This window comes from Corapipo altera, unplaced genomic scaffold (genome assembly GCF_003945725.1).
Source record: "Corapipo altera isolate COAL_440 unplaced genomic scaffold, ASM394572v1 64, whole genome shotgun sequence".
Lineage (NCBI taxonomy): Eukaryota > Metazoa > Chordata > Aves > Passeriformes > Pipridae > Corapipo > Corapipo altera.
This window is the reverse complement of record NW_020884893.1, coordinates 4,085,196-4,109,092: the sequence shown is the minus strand read 5'-3', so window position 1 is coordinate 4,109,092 and position 23,897 is coordinate 4,085,196. Positions and strand designations below refer to the sequence as shown.

Genomic DNA, 23,897 nt, shown 5'->3' with positions numbered 1-23,897 from the left:
GATCACACCAGGGCAGGCTGGACCCTGAGCTGTCCCTGCAAAGGGAAGCCCCACTCTCAGGGCTGACATCTCAAAAACCCGGGGTGAACTGCATGGCCTGAGCATTCAAAATTTGTTTTCAAGTAGTTTTGAAAAGTTATCTCCACATATTCATGGGCAATTGCTCTTATCCAAAGACATGTGTGTCTTCTTGCTTGTCAGCACCTCATTAATTCTCTTTTCCACCCCTTGTTGGCTTTGGAGCCTTTGTGAGCAGCACTCAGGGAGCAGCAACGCTCCTGTTCACAGCTCTGCAGGTTCAGCCACGTTCATCTTACCAGTATTTCCTTTGCATTGGATTTCTTTCTGTTTTCAGAACATGATAAAACCCAACAATTCTCTTAAATCTCTGTAAGGAAAGAAAATACTTTATAATTCATTGCTAAGAAAAATACTTTATTATTCATTATTAAGAGAACCCTCTCAGACTGTTACATGCACTTGAAAAATCTAAGTTTAGACAAAAATAATCAGCCTGTTCTGGTGATATGCAGATGGCACTGATTACAGCTCAGAATCTCTGTTCTATGGCTAATTTCCCAATCCCATCTCACTATAAGGTAGTTTAAACAGTTTCCTACTAGAAAAGCAAAGCCTTTATCTCTGTGTTTCTGCTGGTGTAAACTAGCAAAGTTCTGGGGAGTAAATAAAAGCCAGATGATTTACACTGTCTGAAGACCTAAAAAATGCATGTACATTTTACCCTTAATACATAAAATGAAGCATATGGGATTGTTTTACTTAAATGGATTACCTAATTAATGTAATTACTAAATCAGTTTAAGTAGCAAGTTGAAAAATTAGACCGTCCTATGTTGATACTACTTATATTTTAACTTTATATATGTTTAAAAAGCAGTTAAATTCATTAACTGTTTCGACATCACTGAAATCTCATTGGTTTGTGCAATATAGTCAAGGTGTTGGTGGAATAAAAGTGCAAGTGCTGTTTAGAGATAGAAATTATTACTATGGAAAACATAATTGATAGTATTTGTAAAATGAAATGATACAGTAAATAGTAGTATAGTGTATTTTATGGCACAAAGTGAGCATTTTTGGGGAAGACAAAGGCTTAAAAAAGGCAATTAAAGCACAAGGATTTAATGAGAAGTGTTAGCTAGGGGCTTGTGCTCTTTGTCCTGTTAGTTTGCATTCCTGTGATTGCCAGAGATCTACCCATGTGCTGTGCATTAGGGGGTACAGCTGATAAATGAGTGTATGAAATCTGTATCTGTTAATATAACGGAAAAGGAATCCAGGGAGTTTAACTCCACATGACCAGAGGAAGGAACGTTACTTGGAAGAGCCCCGTCAGCATCTGCTTCACATCTGGGGCAGCAGATTGGGGCTGGGTCCCTACGTTTGCTGCTTCTGCTCAAACAGCCTGACAGCTGTGTGGGCTCAGGGATTCTTTCCATGACTCGCCTTTCCTGCTCCCACTGATTGTCAGGGCTGCAGACACTGCACAGAGGAGGAAGATGCACGTTCTCCCCCTGCAATGCCATTCCAACAGCAGCAGTGCCCTCACTGCCCCTTCAGGGCTTGTTGCTCTGCAGGCTCAAGGAGAGTAGAGTTAATCCTGACTTTTCCTAATGTTCTGTGCTGACCTTTAAGTACTTTAAGTAATATAAGTACTTGGTGGGCAACAGGTAAAGGGAAGATGTCCAGAACTAGAAGCTGTATCTCTGATTTCCACAACATGGAGCAGGAGAACATAATGGGAACAACTTCACCTGTGTTTGGGTGGTAATTAGATGCAGATCAAAACAATGACCTGCTCATAAAAAGCACAAAGGAATTACAAACAGTACAAGGTAAGGGAGGTTTAGTGAAGATGCAACTCCTTTGTCCCAGAGGATAAATCTCATTCAGCAAATCCTGCTCCTACTCAGCATCTAACAGAAATTATGTATTGCAAGAGCTCTGTGTGCCTGTAAGGCCTGAAACACGTTGCCTTTTAGGTATTTTTTCAAAGAATGATCATCATTATTCTTGCTGCTGGCTTCTCTACCCCAATTTCCATTAATTTCAGTAAATCTGTTAGGTAAATAATGATGGCAGTTAACTTAGTAAAACAAAATTATTTTTGGAGTATAAATGTGCTGTCAACATTTTGCATGGAATAGTGGAGCAAGACTGCAAAAGAATGCTAGTATGTTCTTTCTTTAAGAAAGGGAGGAAATGTCTTATTTTACACTTCTATAGTGCACCTGAAAAATCAGTCATTTTAACCTTGTCACAACGGTTTTTGAGGTCTTTTATGTCAACACAAAGTGTACTTGGAGATATGGAAATTCTACATCTACTGTAGCATTATGATGCTGTTAAATGCTAAATAACAGAGGGAAAAATGAGCCTACCAAATATCTATAAAAATCTATGAGAAATGTAAATGTAAAAATTCGCTCATTGTTGCTGGGTATTTCGATTTTTAAGCCCAGCATTTGTGCAGTAATTCATTCAGGGCTATTATAGCCCATTGTGCTGGCCTATACTGATGGAATTGTTGGTGCCAAATGTTGCCTTGTAGCCCTTGCTGGTTCCTTCAGGGCCATTAAAATCTATTTTCCCCATGATTAGCTGAACTCCAGGGAATAAAAAAAATGCCCTGTTACTATAATTCCATTGCTGAGCAAAATATCTGTTTGTAACTGGATTGCATTCAAAATAGTCCAAGATACTAAAAACTTATTTGTAGCTTATGGTTGGCTCTGTTTGACTTCTAAAGAGACCTGACTCTTTCTATTGTCAAAAGCAACAGCATTAGCAAGTGTTTCTCCTAGGATTTATTATATGGCATGTTCATGTGCTGGTGGCTGGAAAGATGGAAAGAGACTATTTACAGGGGCCTGGAGTGACAGGACGAGGGGAATGGCTTCAAACTGACAGAGAGCAGGGTTGGATGGGATATTGGGAAGAAATTCTTGGCTCTGAGGGTGGGGAGGCCCTGGCACAGGTTGCCCAGAGAAGCTGTGGCTGCTCCAGCACTGGAAGTGCCCAAGGCCAGGTTGGATGGAGCTTGGAGTAACCTGGGATAGTGGAATTGTCCCTGCCCATGGCAGGGGGTGGAACAAGACGCCCTTTAAGATCCCTTCCAAACCATTCCATGATTCTTTAACATTGCACAAACCATTCCTCTGTGCAGTTTTTCTTAAATCAAGGGGAAAATGTTGGCCTAATCTACCAAATTTCAGAAAAAATATCCTTGTGATCTTCTAGAAGAGGGGATTTGAGCAGTTGTAGTGTTTCCTTTTTAGCATATCCTGATGAAGTGAAGGGAAAAGCAAGACAAATCTTCTGCAGTGTGACTGTCTTTTGTTAAATACTTGAAAGGAAAATGCCTGTGCAGTAGTAGCAGGAAATGCAGACTCACAGCAGTGCTGTAAATTGTGTATTGATTTTCATTTCAGAGCAGCTTTTAATCTCATTCAGAAAGAACTACTTTGATCTACTTGCAGACCTGGTCTAAAATCTGGGAGGTTTTTCTTCTCTTCCTAATTCTACCTCTGGAGTGGGAAATAATTTTTTGAAAGAATGGCACTTCTATCTCTTTAAAAGCAAGAACATCATGCACTTTTCATCCAAATACTGCTGTTTCAAAGCTTTTCTCTTGCAGTTTTTGCTGTGAGTGGGGCATGAGTGAGACTCCTCTGTGCAGCCCAGCACAGCACTGTCTCCTGACTGGTGGTGGGATCTGCTTTGCCTGTGCCTGAGCAGACTTTCCCTAAAACAGTTTGAACTGTCCTGACACAAGAGACACAGCAGAGCTCAAGCCAGTGATATTTTCCAGGTCTTTCATTCCTTCCATGATAATTAGAGATAAAAGGAGCTTGATAGGTTCATGAGCTACTTCTTGTTTAGTTGGTTTGCTTAATGATGAGCTTATACTCCTATTTTTATACTGAAGGCAGTTTTCCTGTGTTTCATTTGTTATCTGTTACATAAAGCAGAAGTTCAGGATCTATTACAATTATTTTCCAATGGATATTGTTTCTCCTTTCTTTAGCTGGGAAAGGATTTGCTTTTTGCTTCCTTCCCAAGTTTCCAACTATAATTAGAGATTAGTGCTTTAGTTCTTTTTCATACATTACTACAGGGGGCTTAGGAAAATATAACTGATCCTTAGTGGCCCCAGCTGAGTAGCTGAATAGGTGGTTGAGTAGCTGCTAATTTGTACCTTTGCTTTGCATGTCAGTACATTGAAATAGGTGCTCATGAAATATTGCAGAACAATATTGCTGGCCAAGAATTCTTGCCAATGGAAGTTATTTTCTCACATGAATAATAGCAGAGAGAATCCAGGGAAAGAAACTTTCTCAGTGTGCACAGAAAGCAAAAAATTTCTGTCCCTGGCCAGAACAGGTTGTGCTGAGGCACTGGGGCCACTCTGCCTTGGCCTCAAACACAATGAGAAGGCAAATGGCACGTTAAAAAATGTTGGAAGTAGAGGAGTCAGGAGCCAGGTCCCAGCAGCTGTCAGGTGCTGGTGGCAGCTGTGACTCCTGACACCACAGCCCTGACTCTGTCAGCTGTTGCCTTCACTGCTGCAAGGATTTTGGTCAAGTTCTTTGAGGTTTATGCTGTCACACTCTGATCACACCTTTCCTGCACAGCTGCCTTGAGCTCTGGAGTCCCAGCACAGAAAGGACATGGAGCTGTTGGACTGAGTCCAGAGGAGACACCAGGATGACCAGAGGGATGGAGCAGCTCTGCTGGGAGGAAAGGCTGAGAGAATTGGGATTGATCAGCCTGGAGAGGAGAAGCTTTGGGGTGATCTAATTGTGACCTTCCAGTACCTGAAGGAGCTCCAGGAAAGATGGAGAGAGACTATTTACAAGGGCCTGGAGGGACAGGACAAGGGGAATGGCTTCAAACTAAGAGAGTAGGGTTGGATTGGATATTAGGAAGAAATTGTTTCCTGTGAGGGTGGTAAGGCCCTGGCACAGGTTGCCCAGAGAAGCTGTGGCTGCCCCATCCCTGGAAGTGTCCAAGGCCAGGTTGGATGGGACTTGGAGCAACCTGGACTAGTGGAAGGTGTCCCTGCCCATGTCAGAGGATGGAATGAGATGATCTCTAAGGTCCCTTCCAAACCAAACCATTCCATGGTTCTTGGGCTTATGGAAGCTCTTACCCCCTTGCTAGTCAGGACAAACAAGTGTGAAGCAGGACTGTCCAGCAGGTCACCAAGTTAAGGCCATGGGGAAGAACTGGGTGTTGGAGCTTTGTTCTCCTGGATTTGCCCAGAGATGACCAGGAGTGTACCCAGGGTTTCTGGCACTGCCACAGAGGGACAGTATCACATACAGACACATTGTACAGTACCTGCTGATGCTTGGGTGGTGTTATACAAAATCCTTGGGGGAGGCGGGAAGTTGGGGTCTTTTGGTGTGAAAAGCTAAGAGGTGTCTTTGAAAGCTGTGATCTAAAAACACTCTGCTTGCCTGATCTTAAAAAAGACTTTAACAAATGCAGCTGAACACTGAAGGTCTGTGCTGTGTGTGGAAGACAGGTGTTTCAGTCAGGTTTTGTTGGTATCTGGGATTTTATTTCTCTTAAAGTAAAATGCGAAAGGCATAATATTGACTAGACTATTACAATTATAATTTGAAATAATTTCAATTTTTCATTGAAACTGACAATTTTCATGTTCTAATTTAGCAAGTCACTTTGAGGCTGTCAGTTTTTCACAGTTATAATTAAGTAGATCTAAATTCATCCCTGAAATCTGTGCTGATGATTGACAGGGAAGTCAGATCTATATTCTAGTCAAAGGAGGGAAGAGGAGCTGGAGCTGAGGGGGAGCTGTGCAAGGTTTACCTCTCGACAAACCTCCTCTTGTATACTGGGGTTTCACACCACATCATCTGTGATTCAGTCTCCCAGCCACAAAACAGATACAAGAAAGATTATTTTTCTTTTTTTCCTTTTGCTTCTTTTGTCTTCTATAAAGCAGGAGCCATCTCCTCCTGTGCAAATCTGGTCCTAGGGATTTTCACCTCAGTTGTATTATGAAAGTACCCTTGTATTATAAAATATACTTTTAAGGTGAAAGATATTTCACATCTAAAGTGTGATGTCCCTGTGTGTACACAAGGGGGAACGATTTGTGAGAATTTTTAGGGGGGAAATGTGATTCATCCATACTGTTGGTGGGTAAAAAGAGTCAGAAACATAAGGATAAGCATGGCTTGGATGTGACTTATAAGTATTTAAATCAGGCTTAAAATAACCTACAGGCTATAGAGAAGAGCAAGTAGAAACTTGTGAAGAGTGGGCAGCAAGGTAAGGAACAGTGCTGGAAAAATGAATGAAATAAGTCATGACTGCAAAGCCCCCTGGGGAATTTGGCCAACCAGGAAACAAGACCAGTCCTTATGGTTTCCATTCTTTTTTTCCTCTTTAGCTTTGGCAGAGGAAAGTGTAATATATTAATATATGACTGTCTCAAGTTTTACTGAGGGTTTTTTTTTTTTTTTACATATTGCTAATTTTAATGCAATTTTACTGTGAGGTCCACTGGGCTAAGCAGTAAAAATGTGGGTCGTTATCTGACTTTGGCAGCTGAGAGGGGGGTGTGGAGGAGGTATAATTTGCACTGACTTGAATGAGGAGTGGCAGGAAAGAAAATCAGCCAGGCAGGTGTGATGGATGAGCAGAAGCTCGTATTTAGCACGGGAAGGCACAGGGTCCCAGGTGAGCTGCCCCCTGTGTGCTCCTCCCCGAGGCCCCACGTTTCAGACCCCATTTATTAAAGCGCCGTGATTAATTGTACACCCAGCACAACTCCTTTGCTGTGCCGGATAATTCCCGTTCTATCCTTCTGTTTGTAGTGGATGCAAAGGCGAGTGTTGCCCGGGATAATGTGGCCGTTTCTTCCCCGAAGACAATGGAGCTGGGCCCCGCTGCCGAGGCGGGCGGGCAGAGCCTCGGGAGCGCTGCCAGGAGAGCTGGGCCAGCTGCTAAACCCCGCTCTGTGCTCGCCTTCTCGTGGGCTGTACCAGGGCGTACTGAAGATCCAGCGACGGATTCATCACTTGGACCGGCGAAACTTGATGTCAGCCCTGTGTCTCCCAGCGGGAACAAAGCCCTGAGTGAGGGAGCAGAGGTTCCTGGGGCAGCTGTGCCGGAGGAAGGCTCCGATAAAAACCTGAGCCGGGCACCGCTGCAGGACATCGAGCTCACAGTGTCACCTGAGGGAGAGGATGTGGCCACCTCAAAGCCAAAACCAGTGACCTTCTTTGACAGGATCTTCAAACTGGAGAAGGGAAAGGAAAGGAGTAAAGCACGAGGTGATCCCCAGGAGGAGCGGCAGGCGTTGGACCTTCCCGACGGGAGCATCACGGCTGTGGGATTACAGAGCACGTCCAATGGTGTCCCACAGGGGAAGGCAAGTGCTGCTGTACAATACCCATTCACTAATGAATATTGGGAATATTTATGGAGTAGGACAGCTCCGTGCTGTGATGGCTGTGAGTGAATGTGTTACCACAGGTGACGCCCCGCGGGGGTGGCTGGAGAGAGGTGTGGGAGAGGAACCTGTGGTGAAGTGGTGAAGCTCTGGCATCTATCTCATGGTTAAATGCTGTCACTGACCTCGAATTTAAATTAATTTTTAATTCTCTGAAAACTTTGGCCAAGATTGTTGTGTCCTTAAGAACTGGACTCAATGATCCTTGTGGGTCCCTTCTGACTCCTGGTACTCTGTGAACTATCTGTGTGCACGCTCCAAAGCCAGGATGAACAGCAGCCAGCTACCAGTGAAAGCAAGAATACCTGAAAGCAAAAAACTAAATGCTTTAGGAGCTTGGAGTTTGGCCTTGGATGGTTTTAAAGAAGTTCCTTGTTGTGTTTTGTGCCATTCTTAAAATAGTCCCATTTCTTGAGCAATAGCTGCCTGTTGCAATATCCTATATATTACAATAAGCAATATTATGCAGCAGCAATTTTTTTACTCCTGGCTATTGTGATTTTTTTTTTTTTTTAGTCAAGGAAATGTAGTCCATTAGAATTGATTTTACAGGATGAGAATGTGATATAAGAAACTATCTGTGAGAGCACATTAGTCAAAGGAGTTGAAAACAAGTATCAGTTTAGATTTTACACTTCCTGCAAAGTCTGATATCAGCAAAGATACTGTAGAATTAATTTTCAGGTAATTAACTTTTGAATAAGTCCATCCCTTGGATGGAGATAAATGGCATAACTCTTACTAGTTCTGCTGGAGAGGTGGAATACACTAATTATTGATCTAATTCAAATCCTGTCCAATGTGAGGGACTAGAATTTCATAACCACTGGTTTTATTGGCCTAGTTCAGGTTCACAAATAAGACTGCTGTGTGATCACTAATGCTCTGAGTAGCGCTGAACATAGTTCACCAGATACTCACTGCTTGCACTGACAACATTGCAGGTTGTCCCCAAAAGTCTCTTTGATCCTCTACCTTGTCTTCTGTATCCTAGACCTCAAATTTGAAATCACGTTTCTTGTACGAACTTAAAATTTTTAATATTTTTCTGAAGCTTCATTTGTAAGACAAAACATTTGCATTTATGACCAGTGGCCTTCCAAAGTGGCCCCATCACTAGTGTTTCAGACAGCTACAGGTGTGTTTTTTAAAGAATCCATAGTCTCCACCAAGCAGAATATAAAGTCATTCACTACCTAAACAGAAAAGGGGGGATAATTCAGAATGAATAATCTGTTCAGTGCACACTGGCACTTCTGTGTGTAGCCTATGAGAAGGAAGCCTTTCAACACTGTAAATTCCTGAAGATTTTTTTGACTAACACAATAAGTTTTCCTTGTGGCTTGGAGGAATTGTTACTTTTACAACCAAAATTCATATTTCCTGTTTTGCTGTCATTGCAGTGACACTACTTTCACGCTGTGGGGTGTGAAAGGTCACAATTGGTGCTGCTGAAGTAACACAGTGTGAAACTCTAATGGATTAACAATCTGGAGGAGTTTTGACCAGAAGTCAGAGTTAAACACTTGGTGGGAGCAAATAGTCATGCTGAAAGCCCAAGTAAACCAGTGCTGTATGAGCAGCCATCAGGGCACAGGACAAGATAATGTAAATCTTATTCTGCCAGTTCTAACAGCTCCTGGAAGCACTTTCATTCAGATCAAGCTTTGTTATATCAGCACTGCCCGTATTTCTTACTAATTCTTACTGGTTTGGAGTTTTCTTCAAGTTGTCTTTTACCTACCCACATCCTGGATCTCACTAATGGGAATAATCTGGACACCCCAGGCATTCCTCAGCTGCAGGTGATGTTTGGTGTCTGAGTGTTTCAGGATCACACAACAGCTTTTTGGGGACCTGCTTGAGGATGGGTCTACTGGGTAACAAAAGTGCCTGGACATCTTGTGTGGGCCTAAATCTGTACCGTGGAAATCCTTGAGCACTCACAAAATCAGGGTTCAAGTCACTCAGTGTAAGTAAGTGGCAGAACTGTATCATAGGTGAGCGAAATTCTAGCCTTAACCTTGAATTTCTGGACTATAATTTTATATTTAATTCTTCCAACATGAAAAGGAAAATATGTTGGGGGTAGAGAGGAGTTAAGGACCTTTTCTGGGAAAAATATATCAACTAAACACTCCAATATGTTGCCAAATTTAAGTCCATTTCTAAAACAAAGGCCACGGCTCTGCCTTGCAGCACAGTTGCCTTCTGTTCCCCCTAAAGTTTCTAGTTCTTGTGTAGGATGGGAGAATGACCAAGTCTAATTTAATTACTGTTACTGTAGTAACTACAGTTACCAAATAATCATATTAAAAATCCAGATATTGCTGCCAGCAGTTCCTCTTTTCCTTTTTTTTTTCTTTTTTTTTTTTTTCTGAGGATTATGACTTGTAGTATCTGTAAAAGCTAAAAGCAAAGCAAAGTAAAGTTTCCCTGGATTGAGTGCCAACACAAAACAAACAGCATTGCTGGTAAGTAAGAGAGAGACTCCACAGTTGTAGCTTAAGAGCTGCACAAACATTCTGTGTTTGGTGAACCACTCTTTATTTTTGTGGTCTACAAAACTACATTCAGAACAGAGCATAATTAAAACAAGGACAGAATTCATGAATTCATGAAGCATTTACTATGTAAGCCAAAGAAAAGATAAATTATATGCCTGAAATGTTTCACTGAGCCATGATTCATGCAAACAAAAGTGCTGGCAGGAATACATTCTTTTGATATGTTTTTTTTCTGATGACTGAACTGAAACTACAGTATAAGTATTTAAGGTGTTTATTACCCCTAAATTTGGCTCCTCAGAGAAATGAATTGAACATTTACATAGGATCTGTTAACTCCTAATACCGACCTTCTGTTATTTCTAGACTTTCTCTCATTATTTGCCCCCGGGGCTTTGCACAGGGAGCTGCTGCAGAGGCTTTTGTGGTGATTTTGTGGCTCTGAAAACGTGATAGTGTAGGACTGTGCATTATCTCTCCCTGATTTATATGCTGATGGCCCGAGCCTGTGCTCCTTCCTGAGCAGTATTCCCATGGGAGCACAAGATGGATCACAGCATCTGTCAAAGCCTGAATTTCAGTTGTATCTTGGTAATTAAGGGCAGCCTCGGACTGGAAATCCTGGAGTGAGGATACTCGTGCAGTGGTGGGTTATGGGGCACATTTGTGCTCTGAAGTTGGAGTTCAGGGATTTTTGGATAGTGCTGTGCTTCAAGCTCTGCAGTGTCTGCAATGGCTTTCCAGGGAGATTTCCTGGGACAACCAGTGCTGCCAGAGGTAGTACCTGGCACCTCTGGAGCTGCCCCAGCTGGTATCTGCTGCTGGAAACAGCTGAGTGCAGCAAAGTTCCCTTCCTCCTAAAGTGCAGCCCAACATCAGGGCTTGGGCTTGTGCTGTAATAAAAAAAAAAAATCTATTTTGTTTATTATTCTCGATAGCATCAAGTAGTAAAGAGCTTGATGGCATCAAGTCCCTCAGCTGTGAACCTGGTTTTGTTTAGCAACATATCTTGTGCCTCCAGCTCCTCTGATCTCCTGCCTCACGGCTCTTTTGGCCCTTTAACATCTGAAAGGGAGCCAGCATTTGTCATAGGAGCTCTTTAGATGCCATCCCTGGCTGTGGGGCTGCCCTGGCCACGCATGTTCTATACGGGACAGATTGTTCCTGGAGCCACTCTGGCCTGGAACTGGCAGCTGGACAAAGTGGTGTGTAAGGTCCTTGTTAGAAACTTCTGAATATTTGAGGCACTCAACCACTGTGCTGTGATTCTTCCTGGGTAAACTTGGAAAATGGTGGGTGGAGAATTAAACAGAAATCTGTTCTTGCATTTGAAGCCTTGCGTATTTAACTCCCTAAATGCTGTGTGGAGACTGACCACTCCATGCTCAGCCTATCCCTGTCTGTTTATCCCTCTGAAGTTTTAAACCATTTATGCATCTTTAGTCAACTCCTTCCACTAGTGACCTGGAGAAAGCTATGTCCTCTGCAAATGTCATGCAAATACTGTGGGGTTTTTAATTGCCTAGCAGAGGGAAAAGTTCCAGAGAACAATTTTTTTTTTTCAACTTCTCACACCAAAAAAAGCATTGAATTGTAATGGGTAGGTTAGGGATAAAAACCTTGCTGTCCCTTAGACCTCCAGGAAGATGCTGTTTACTGGAGACACCTAGACAGGCTCATCAGTATTTCTTGTCCTGATTTTTCCTGTGGAGTAATCAGGTTTCCTACAACTGCTTCTCTAGTCATTCTTTCCTAGTGACCAGATTCTTTCTTAGTAACCCAATGGATACTTGGGTACTGCCAACTAAATAGTTGGAGATGGTAACTTCTGCTGAAGAGTTATGGAACTGCCAGGGTGGTTCTGCTCAGTTTTAAATCCTCACCAAAGTCAAGGCCACCATCGTGCCAGGCACAATTTACTTTTATAAAGTGGGTAGATCAACCCTGCACTTACAGTTGTAGATACATTGATAGAAGGAAGTAGGATTATTGGTAACACTCAGACATCACTAGCCAGGTGTAGTACTAGTAAATATTTTAAAAAGGAGGTGCTGAATGGGCCGTGAGGACTTGTCTTAAGCTGCTCTCTTGTGACAGCATTTGTGTTGAATTTACCTGTGCAGGCTCAAGGCAAAGGTTGCCAGAATAGCAAGCAAATTGAAGGTGAAAGGGTGCCAAAAAATAGCCATGACTCTTGTTTAGGTGTTTAAACAGAAACTGAGTGACTTAATACTGCATACTTATGAGTGCTTGAGCACTGGAAAACTCTTTTTGGGCTCTGGGAACTCTAACTCCATGAAGAGAGGAGGCAGCTCCATCTGGCTCAGTAGAATCGCTTTGGGTTGTTGCCTTTTTCCTTCTTTTAATCTGTGTCATGTTTGTGTTTGCTAGATAGTAATTATTCCTGGAATGGCAGAATAGAGTATCAGAAGCAATCTTTGTATGGTACAATCAAACACTGAGCTGTCAAAGGCCAAAATCTCAGCTTTTATTTTCATTCTTTACAAGTTCAGCCTTGAAAAGAGAAGAGTGGTGTTTAGGATGCTGTGTGTGACTTGATTTGTGTTTGTTGTACTTGGTAGCTGAGAACAATGTTCCCCCAACCAAGAGCCAATGCTGAATATATTAGAAAAGAGGGGAAAGAGATGTATAAATACTCGATTGTTCTGAATATGTAGGCTGGGGAAGTATGGTTGGAATTAGGGTTGTGACTCTCTGAGCAACAGAATGCAAGTCACAAAAGCTACTTTTGCATTCCACTGGGGAATCAGGCAAACCAGGACTGAGGAATCTCTGCCCCCCTTTTTTTTTTTTAGGAGGTAGATGACTGCAACCAAAAGGACCTACGGGAGGACTCTGCAGGTGTCACCAGTCCCAGTGCTGCTCAAGCTGAGAAGGCAGAGGTAAAGCAGAACAGCCCCCAGGCAGCTGCTGCAGGAGACAACTCCGTCATGAGCTTCCTCAAAACACTGGTGAGACTTCACCATTCCTTTCCATCTCTTTAAGCTTTAAATTGCTCCTAAAAATGCTATGTGAACATGAGCTGAGTGTACATGTTTGCTGTCACGGGCACTGGGGAGGGATGAAATGAGAGGTGTGTGATGACAGTGCAGTTGTGATCAAATGATGGGCACCTGCTCTGGAAACCTTTACTTCTGCAGAGATGCTTGTAGACCTGGAAGTATTTACCTGTCTTAAACATCTTCTGCATGAAGAAATTCATTTTGTAACATCTCTAAGTTTGTTTTTATTGATTGATGAGTAAGCGTGAATAGCAAATATTTGGTCCAGGCATTTTTCATTTTAGCCGTTGACTTTAAGTTGTTGTCAAGAAATGTTTACAGGTATTGGTTCCCCCTCATGTAGGAAAATTTATACTTTCACCTTTGTGCTAGAAAAACCTGCTGATTTCAAACATATGATCTTTTAGATCTTTTGAAAGGCTGATTGGAGTGACTGTTTTTTCTCAAATACTTTTAAGGTCTCCCCAAGCAAAGCTGAAGCCAAAAGTGATTCTGAAGACAAGGTAGGCAGATTCCTTGTTCAGTCACTAGAGTTTCTGACACAGCTATTTCCTCTTCATTGTGTTGCTTTTTCAACAATTAATGTAATTTGAAGCAATTAAAAATATTTTTCCCCTGAATAAATTTAAAAGGAAGATGAGAATAAATAGTGCAGTTAATCATATCATTAGTTACAATCAAAATCTGAACTGTTGCATCTTCTGCAAGCTTGATGATGACTTGATAATGCTCTTGTTGTTGCTCTGACTTGTCCTTGATCTAAAACTTCAAGTCCCTGCAGTGAAATCCTCTGGATTCCACAGAAAAATTCCATTTGCCCGTAGAGTAGAAGTTTTTCTTGCACTGTGATAAGACACAAAGAATAGAACCCTAAAAAAAGCAATGTTTTACATACAGATATTAAGTAGCCAAAATCACTGAGAATCAACATTTTTGTTTTCTCTCCTATTTTTTTATCCTTTTGTCTCATTCAATTTTTGGTAAAGCCTGGTACTGAAACGATCAGTTTTTGCAGAAAGCTTCGTGAGGACATGGGGGATATACATCACTCCCCAACTGTAGCTCAATAACTCTGAAATAACTCCAAAAATCGTCAGCTGGGGCTAAGGTCTTCCCAGACATCCAGAAAATGCAGTTCTCAAACTGCACTGGCTCAGTGGGAGCTGCAGCTCTTTCAACAGCCGTGAAAAATCCGGTTGCTCAATCCCGTTGACATACCTGGCTTTGTCATGTGCTGCTGCAACAGGTGACTCTTGGTGCTGGGGTGCTGTAATTTGGAAACAAATATGCTGTTTGGGTTTGGTTTGTTATCACACTGGAAGGGTAAACAAGCCCAGATGACTGGCAGGATATGCAAACTCGTTATGCAGAGGTTAAGTGGGAGTTCTCTTTTATTAGGAATTCCTTTATCTTCCTGATAGGACATTTTCACTTTATTAAAGGGGAAGTAAGTTTAAAAGGTTAATTTATCAGTTTTTATGTAGAAAAGCTGTAGATTTTTGAGCTGATATGAAATAATGGTGGGGTTTTTTTTCCTCTGAGAAATAACTTGTGTCTTAGTGGTAAAGATGTGTTTTCCCCTGGGAGCAGTCTGAGCCTCTCCCAAGTGCTGTGGGGCTCTCAGGTGGCTGCTGTGCTTTTGAGTCATAGAATCACAGAATATCCTGAGTTGGGTCTCACAAGGATCATCCAGTCCAACTCCTGGCCCTGCACAGACACCCCAACAATCCCACCCTGTCCCTGAGAGCGTTGTCCAAATGTTCCTTGAGCTCTGGCAGCCTTGGGGCTGTGAGCACTGCCCTGGGGAGCCTGTTCAGTACCCAACCACTCTCTCGGGGAAGAACTTGCTTTTTGTAGCAATGTGCTGCCATCAGGGATATCTGTGGCTCTAATCAGCTGGGTGAAGCCATGTGTGCTTCCAGCAGCCTGGGCACACCCTTGATGACTGTCCCTTCATCTGTGTAAGCACGGGAGTTAGAGCAGAGTCACTTCCTTGGAAGAGCTGATCCTTTGCAAGTTCAAACAAATCAAGAGTGTGTTCTGAGATCTGCCCCAGACCACCGAACTGAGCCTTCTGTGGCAGACCCTGAGTTGTTCCCATCTCACTCTGCATTTGGGAATTATGAGAATTTTGCAGGATACTGCAGGAAAAAAAGGCCAGTTTCCATGTGACTGACCACAGCTCCTTGACTTCTTCACAACACAAAGCGTTGGCAGGACTGGTGACTGCACTGCAGGACACAACCTTGGGACCAGGATCTTGACTTCATGTGCTCATATGTGTCACATTCTGTACTCTGGACCTTTCCTCCCACCCTGTTAGTTAAACATCCCCAATATTTGTCCCTGCACAGGACAGACCCAAGAGGCACATAGCTGGGATTGTTTGGGTGTCCTGTGCAGGGCCAGGAGTTGGACTCTGATAATCCTTGTGGGTCCCTTCCAGCTCAGAATATTCTATGATTCACACTGTAAACACCATAGGCTGATTGTATCTTTGGAGTTTGGGTCTCTTTACACTTCCATAGTTCCTGGAAAGTTTTGTCAATTCATTTTCAAGTTTTTTGCTAGTTGGAAGCTTTTTTTTTTTTGCCTTGTTAAAGTGTAAAATAAAAAAGAATTAAGCTTGCAAAGGGACAAGCTAGTTACCTTGGGTCAACAACTGAAGTCTCAGTCTTTGTGGGATTTAGGTTTCAATTTAATGGAGATTTTAAAGGGAAAATTGTGGCTTAATTTAGAATCAAGTGGATTGTCTTAACTTTTATTTCACTCCTCATATGAAAGAAAGTCCAAGGAGAGCTGAGTAATCACTCAGAAGAAAAAAAAAACAACAAACCCATGATTTGTTGTCCAGGGCAAAAAGGAGATGTTTACCTTTAATGCTATGTGTGTGAGTGTTTGAATGTCTTTCATGAACCAAGTAACTTTGCAATAAGTGCTCAACTGCCACTGGTGTTGTACAAAGGGCTCGAGAGCAGAGAAGGGCCATGGTGGGCAGCCCTCTCCGAAGGCAGAATCCCCAACCAAAGGAGCCAAGAAAAAGAAGGCAGAGAGTCCCAAACTGGGACACAGCACATTTAGTAAACTCTTTAGGCACAAGGTCGGTATGAACCTCGAGCAGGAGCAGAACCCTGAGCAGTAACAGATGGCTCCTGTCAGAGAGAGAAGTTGCTTAACTGGTGACTCCAACCAGCATCTGGCCAGATGTGCAGTGCTCTGGGAGTGCTGTGTGAGCATTCCTGGGCCAGGTGTGATGAAAACCATCCTCATGTGCAGCGTTTCTCTCGTTGGGCCATCTGTGAGCTCAGGGTTCTGAAAGAACTCCTCTCACCCTCCCTGCTCTGTGATTCCCAGTTACTAACCCTGACTAAACCTCCCTGGCCGCTACAAACAAAATCAAAGGTGCTGACAAACAATGAATTGTGTAAACGTGAGCAGAGCCTGCAACTGCAGAGCAGGCAGAGCTGCAGAGCTCAGTGCAGCTACACTTCAGGCTTTATGGTCATTAACAGGCACCATCACGTGGCTAAAATTGGTGAATTGGGCCATCTGATATGGCACAGAGAAGGTTGGAACATGGAATTTCCTTCAGAAATAGGTATTTCTCACTGAAAACAAGAAAAGTAATTGTTGATTGAAGTCCATGTTTAGTTTGAAGGAAAAAAAAAATCTGGTTTTGAAGAGCACTTTTAAGTGTTTTAAATGCACATTCAATCAAAGGGTTGTTTCAGAGGACCAAAAATCACTGAAAGCTTTTGGTCTCAAGCTCTGTATTTAGGGGTTTCTGCAGTCTCTGAAGATAATCTGCCATGGTGCTCCATGGCAGAGAAGCAGAGAATTGTATCTTTTTAGCCCAAAGAATGTGGGAGCAGAGACCCTTTCACTGGGGGAGGCAAGTGATTAATATTTAATGCTCACTCAAAACACCCACATGGAATTTCTGGTGAGTAGGGGGCTTTATAGTCAAGGGCACAAGTCAAAGGGAGTTCTTTAACACATTTTCAACACACAAATGTTCTTTCCATGTCACATTTTTGAGATAAGTCATCTGCATGTTGCTGAAGGAATAATAATATTCCCAATGGTTCTAAGTCTGCAATTCTTGCCAATAGCCTAAAGTTCTCATCTCATATATACTATGTTGATAGCTAATAGTTTTGATATTTAATACAATGAAAATATTAATTAATTGCTCATAATGAGTTAAGGTTTCCTGGTAAAAACCACACCTGTCTAGTATTTTTTAAGACCTTTCTACAACAATGCAAAAATCTTGCAGTGAATTGTAGGGAGAGATGCTTGGCTTTCATTGGAATATTTAATGGAACTTTAAAAAGTTATGGTCTGGAATGAGAGCAGTTGTCTTTAAGGACAGCAACAGCACTAAATTTTTACGCCAATAAAATCTATCTTATAAAATGTCATTACTTTTAAAACAGCTTTTTCTTGTTTCCAAATTTATTTTCACAGTTTCCTTTCCACATACAAATTAAAGAAGCAATAGCTGAGAGAGCATTTATGGTGTATTAAGAGTAAAGGGGATGGATTAAAATGGTGCCAACAGTTTGCTTGTGAGGCTGATTGAAAATGGCAATTCAGATTGGAGCAGTGATGTGACAGGCAGACCTTCAAGTTACCAATTCTAGTAAAAAATCCCACAGTTTGTATCTTTTCCTCTGAAATGCCTTACCATGATGTGTGAACTAGATCACCAGGAAATAAATTCCTTTATCTGAAATGACAATTTTAATCTATTTATTCACATTTAGTTTTGAGCACTTCACTGTCTCCTCTGAAAGTTTTCTGTGCAAGTCTTCCAAAATAAACAGCTCTGTACGTTAATTAAGATTAAGTTGACTATTAGCTTAACAGCAACATTGTTTTTCAGTCTCCTGTTATGTGAATACTAACTTTAAAGCAACTCCTGAATGTTGTTTTCAAACAGCAATGCCCATCCTGATATAAAACCCTAACACAGACCTCAGACTGAGTTTGGGTGGCATTCTAAATTGGGTCCCTGTCTACCCTTTCTTTCCCATCCCTGTGTATTTGCCTTGCATTTCATGCCAGTTTTTCAGTGTAACCGTGCTGATTTATGGGGTTTTTCCTTGGAAGAGAAGGGTTGTTCACTTACTTTGAGTACTAGTGCTCAGGCCAGTCCATGGTATTGTGCTTGTTCTTCCTACTTGCTCTGGATTTTGTTCATTAGAGCTGACCACAAAAAAGATCCTGGCTCCTGCAAAATAACTCTCACCTGTTGTCTCAAGAAGTCCCCAAAGCCCAGGGGGCAGGGCTGAGTTTATGGCTGGCTGATGTTTTATGTACAGCTCAGGTAATTCTTCAGTGTGAGCTCTGCTGGGTGTGAGGGCTGAGAGAGGAGTGTATCGCTGCCCAAGGAGGAATTTCCTCCTGGATTTCTGTGTTTTGAGGAAACCAGGAGATACAGATCTGAGGAGGAGGTTATTACAAAAGGCAGATTACAAGGAAGAGACTTTTTACAAGAGCACATAGTGACAGGACAAGGGGGAATGGCTTCATAGTGACAGAGAGTAGGTTTAGATTGGGCATTGGGAAGAAATTGTTCCCTATGAGGATGGGGAGGCCCTGGCACAGGTTGCCCAGAGAAGCTGTGGCTGCCCCATCCCTGGAAGTGTCCAAGGCCAGGTTGGATGGGGCTTGGAGCAACCTGGAATAGTAGAAGGCGTCCTTGCCCATGGCAGGGGGTGGAATGAGATGATTTTTAATGTCCCTTCCAACCTCAGCCAGTCTATGATTATATGAAAAGACTAAATCCCACCCAATGCCCAAAAGTGTTGAGGGGATGGGTTAAACCAACCCTCAGCACCTTCAGAGCTTCTCGTTGTGGAACTGCAACTCCTGCTCCTACAAAACCATGGCTGTTTTGTGCCCTTGCTTTCCAGGCTGTCATTTGCCTGTGTTTTATACCCCAGAAAGTGAAGTTCCCCATTCTGAAGGCAGCATGAGCACATCCCAGACTGGTGTGTGGTTCCCCATAGAAAACACCCAGCTCTGGTGTGTAAATGTGCCCTGGAAATTGCACACACAGACCCAGCGCAGAAAAACCTCTGCTAGTACCTTCAAACCCTGTGTGATGTGTTACCTGGACAGAATGGGAATACATGGAATATGGGTATGCAGATATAAATAGAGTCATTTTTAAAGAACGGGTTGAGGACTACAAGCACAGCAACGTGAGCACAAAGCAGTGAAGGTAGAAGGATGGGACCTGGCAGTGCTCTGGAAGCCTCTCCTCAGCCTGGGCTCAGTTTCCATGGCTGCAGGAGCCAGGACTTTCACAAACGTGCACTAAAAATAAAATAATTTGTCCCACAGACAATTTGAGCACTGTGACATTGCCTCAGACAGACTTGTCTTTGTGTTTTGTTTCCCTTCAGGCTGCAAAAGAGACCCAACAGACAACCAACACCAAAGTGAGTAGGATGGCTGGAGTTATCTGTGTGAATAATGTGGGCAAAGGGGAATTATTCTCACTGTCATCTTTAGTCTCTAAGACGGTGTTTTAATTCCTTTATCAATTACTCATCTCTGTGAGGGGTGGGCTGCTGTGCCATTTGCTTCCTCTCTTCAAGATGTTGCTTCATTTGAAAGGGCAGAGATGCACCTTGGTACCCGTGTGACCTGTGCAGTGGTGCTCACCTGTACCAGGTGATGCCTGAAAATGATCTGGGTGTTCTGTTTGTTTTGCTCTCCACAATAACCTGTGTGTCCATGTTCCTTGCAGAGCCCTGAGCAGCAGCCTGTTACCTCTGTAAAACCAGACAAAACTGTCCCTCCCTCCCAAGAGCCGCCGCCGGCCAAGCAGAACCCGAAGGCCCCCGAGGCTGCAGCCACCCCTCAGGGAGCAGCCAGTGAAGCCCCCAGGGAGGGGATGAAGGAGAAACCATCAGCCACCCCCATGCCCCTGAGCAAACTCTTCTGGAAAAAGGTATGGCTGGATTGTGGAGCTGCTCCATCTCCGGGCAGGGAGAGGAGTTATTGCCGAGCCCTGTGACAGCAGAGCAGTCAAACCTGCCCGGGAGAGCAGCTCCCATGTGCTAAACTTTGTATGCACATACAAATACATCCCTGTGTCTTTGTCTCCTGGTTTTGTCAAAACACACAAATCCAGGAGGGATACAGTTTGTTAAATCTTGTAATTTTTTTATTTATGTGGAATAAGGAACGTTTTTCTCTGTCAATTCAATGCTTCTGTTAAAAATCCCACAGAGATCACAGCATTCTTTACCAAATCATATCATTAATAGAGATACATCTATAAAACCCTATCTCTCTTTTATACTCCATCTTTTGGAACTGTTTGCTTTAGTTCCAGATGTTTAAAAACCTGGAATCTGGTGGGTCTATTCTTACTCAGTAGAAAATGTTCCATGGCAGAGCAGATCAGTCTTTAGTCTGGGCGTTTAGTTGCTTGGGAAGACACATTATTGCTCAGGTTAAATAATGATTTTAACTAAAATTAGGACTAACTCTGAAAACACAGTTCCTTTTTCCATGATCCTCATGGAATCTTCAGTTGAAAGAAGGGCTGTATTAAACTTTACTGAATCACTGTATGTTGAATAACTGCTTTTCTGGGCTTCTGTTCAAGTCCAAATCCCAGAAATTAACTGCTTCCAAACAGCCAGATGCTGCTGAGTGGCCCTGCAGCTTCTTGAGCTTGAGCTGGAGATACGTTTTGGAAATGTTATTTGTGTAAAAAAAATGAAGGTGTTTAGTAAATAGTAAATATGCATGAAAACAATCCAAGCTTGAAACATTTGCTACTTGGGACTTAATTTCCTGGGGAATTGGGTGAATCAGGTACTTGGAATGAGATGGAAGTTGGGAAGAAGAGGGAGACGGAGGGTTTTTTATGTAGCTATTGCTACAGAAACCTCCCACTCTGAGTAGTCTGGCTTATTTGCTGGGAAGCAGGATGTATGTTGAACATCAGGATGAAATGAGGGAAAAAAAGAGGCCTTCTGGCAGACTGTTTTGTGTAGTTTCATTGTAAAACAGAGTAATAAATTTGGTCTGAATTCAGCAATTTCATAATGAAGTAACAGAGTCTTTAAAAAAAAAAAACACGTAAGAAAGGAAGATTTTCTTGCAGAAAACTAGTGAAAATCACCCCTTTAGGAGAGAAATTGGTGGTGAAGGCTTAAAAAAAATCTGATAAGGTTTTGGTAAGGTTTCTAAACCTTATTTTGAAATATTAACCCAAACTAAAGCAGTTATTGATGTTTTACTGCCCTCAGTGAACACCAGCTCTTCATATCCCATATTAGAGCTAAATAAGCTCTTGGTCCCTGCCCTGTGCTGCTTTAACCTTGTAACAATCCTCACGTGAAGTCAAGGGATCTCAAACATCTCAGGGGCACAAACCTTGTCCCAAAATTCTTTCACTCCTGTTAGTTTAGCTGATAACACTGTATTTTTTTTATCATACACCATCATCAGCTGCTTATGGAACAGAAAGTTTTGCAGAGAATTCTCTGCAAGCAGATTTCTGTTGCTGCCAAAAATACTAAGGGCTGGTTAAAGCACTTACACAAATGCACTGAATTACAATAGTGTGTGAAACCTGAACTCTGAAAAATGAGCCTGGTTTTGCTTAGTTAGAACTTCTTGGGTCTGGAATCATGCTGAGGCTAAAGTTTTTGCAAGTTTTCTGGAGCGAATTTTTGCGATAGAGAACCAGATTTGGTCCTAAGAATTTAAAAAAAAAATCTGCCTCTTTGAGCACTGAATCCTCACCTGTAAAAGGCTCATGTTTCCTTACTGAGATTTCTTGACAGAGAATAATATTTCCTTTGATGAAAGCCCTTGGTGACTCAGTCAGTTTGAAGCTAAAAATAATGAGAGTAGAGGTACCAAAAAAATAAAGTCCTTAGATTACAGGTTAGGCTCAAACTCAGCTTGGTTTGAAGAATTCGTGGGATGCTTTCCTGCAGTGATTTTATCTTTCTGGCACACTCAGTACACTGTCCTTTTGCTAGGACAGCGAATTGAAGCTGGCAACTGTTCAAATAGGTGTATAATTCAGAGCCAGGAGTAATTTTCCTTTTGAACTAACAAACAGCAACCACAACACTCAAAAGATCCAGGACTGAGATCCAGCTTCTCCCTTTCCAGGCAGTCTCTTAAATATCCATCTTCTGATGAGCTTTCACTTCAAAGTGAAGCTAATGAAGTGCCTGTCAACACGTTGCAGTTGATGCTGCTGCTCTGACTGCAGATGAATAAATATGGAAAGGGAAAAATTCCTTTTTCAGATTCTCAGCTGGGAACCACTTTGTATTTGCCCTATTTCCTGATGGGTCTGCACAGGAGTTTTTGTAACTGTTACTCAAATGTTTGACATGGCAGCATTTCTTTTCTAATAAGGAATACTGATAGAAAACTACAGTTAATGATTTCCAATATTTGTGTTGAAAAGCTGGCTTCAAGGCCTTGTAGGTCTTTCACCAGGGCAGAGGAACAGGATGCTTTGTATTTATCTGATCAAGGCAGGCCAGTAAATTGTGGAAGGTGATCAAGGCAGCATTATTTGGATTGCTCTGTGAACCAGACTTTTAAGCTGTTGCAACTCTGCTGTCAAACAACTGCAGAAAAATTATGCTCTTTTTACTGAGGGGTATTTCTGTGCTGATACACAAACAGCAAACTGGTTGGCTGTTGGGTGAAGGAGAATACAGAGTCACAGAAGGGTTTGGGCTGGAAGGGACCTTAAAGGCAACCCAGTTCCACCCCCTACCATGGGCAGGGACACCTGCCACTAGCCCAGGTTGCTCCAAGCCCCATCCAACCTGGTTTTGAACACTTCCAGTCCCCTTAACAACTTCATGGCCTCCTCTGGACTTGCTCCAACAGTTCCATGTCCAATCTCACCTTTACTCCTGAGCCTGTAATTGTGTTCCATCATAAGCAAAAAGAGGGGAGTATGTGAGGCAAATGTTAAAATTACCCAAGGCTTACCAACTTCCTGCAGCCCTTTACCTCCTCCCATCCTGGAATACACACCATCTACCATGTGGAAGAGAAGGAGATCCTGGCTAGGTTTTGCTGAGTAAATGGATGAAGGCACTTGAAGGAGAATTCCCCCATGGCTGAGGGACTGAGGGGGGCAATAAGGTTTTGGGGCTGTTTCACAGCCTGACTGCTGGCACAGATGCCACCCTCAGAGCAGGGAAGGACCTTGACCTCCCCAACCTGGGGATTCGGGGGTCAGACCCCACTCCTGGGCTGTCCAGACCTGTGTGGTGTCAGTGGTTCATAGTCTGAGCTGTCACAGCCCAAGACCTGCTCGGTGGCACCTTCAGGCAGTGGCTGCAGGTCACAGGGGCTTTGGGGGGAGGTCCAAGCCCAGGGTGAGGGTTAAAGCCGAGGTGCCTTGACTGCAGCAACCTCTGTTGGCTTTGCCTTGGCCAGGGAGGGCAGGAAGGTGGGGGAAAGTCTCTCCAACCCTCCCTGCTCCCTGCCTGTGAGTCTGGAGCAGATCTCAAGCCTGACTACCCTTTTAAGTGGAAATTTCTTGAACAAAAGGTCATCTTGTATATATTGTTAAGATAAAAGAAAAGCTGCTTCATAGGGAAGGTATGACCCAGGGAAAGCAGAAGTGCTCCTCGTGTCTAATGAAATGCAGTGGGGAGTGCCAGCTCAGGCTGCAGCACGAGATCAAAGCAGGGTGCAGTGTTTATCTCAATTTGGAGGAAAGATGCAGCCAGCCAAAGGAAAACTCCAAGTTATCCAGGTCACAAAATAAGTTACACTCTCGTAAGGCAACAATTTGTGTGCTCAGGAACCCAGATAAGAAAATGGAGCAGTAATAGTTCC

At 42.8% G+C, this 23,897-nt stretch overlaps 1 protein-coding gene across 1 annotated transcript in view; it reads left to right on the top strand.

The window, feature by feature from the left end:
* The window catches only part of BCAS1 (breast carcinoma amplified sequence 1), a 43,230-nt gene that overhangs the window by 1,531 nt on the left and 17,802 nt on the right, over window positions 1–23,897 (top strand). The window contains exons 3-8 of the mRNA XM_027646058.1: window positions 6,873–7,429; window positions 12,834–12,989; window positions 13,499–13,543; window positions 16,006–16,140; window positions 19,457–19,492; window positions 19,804–20,007. Coding sequence (XP_027501859.1) covers window positions 6,873–7,429; window positions 12,834–12,989; window positions 13,499–13,543; window positions 16,006–16,140; window positions 19,457–19,492; window positions 19,804–20,007 — 1,133 coding nt within the window. The remainder of the gene's footprint in view (window positions 1–6,872; window positions 7,430–12,833; window positions 12,990–13,498; window positions 13,544–16,005; window positions 16,141–19,456; window positions 19,493–19,803; window positions 20,008–23,897) is intronic.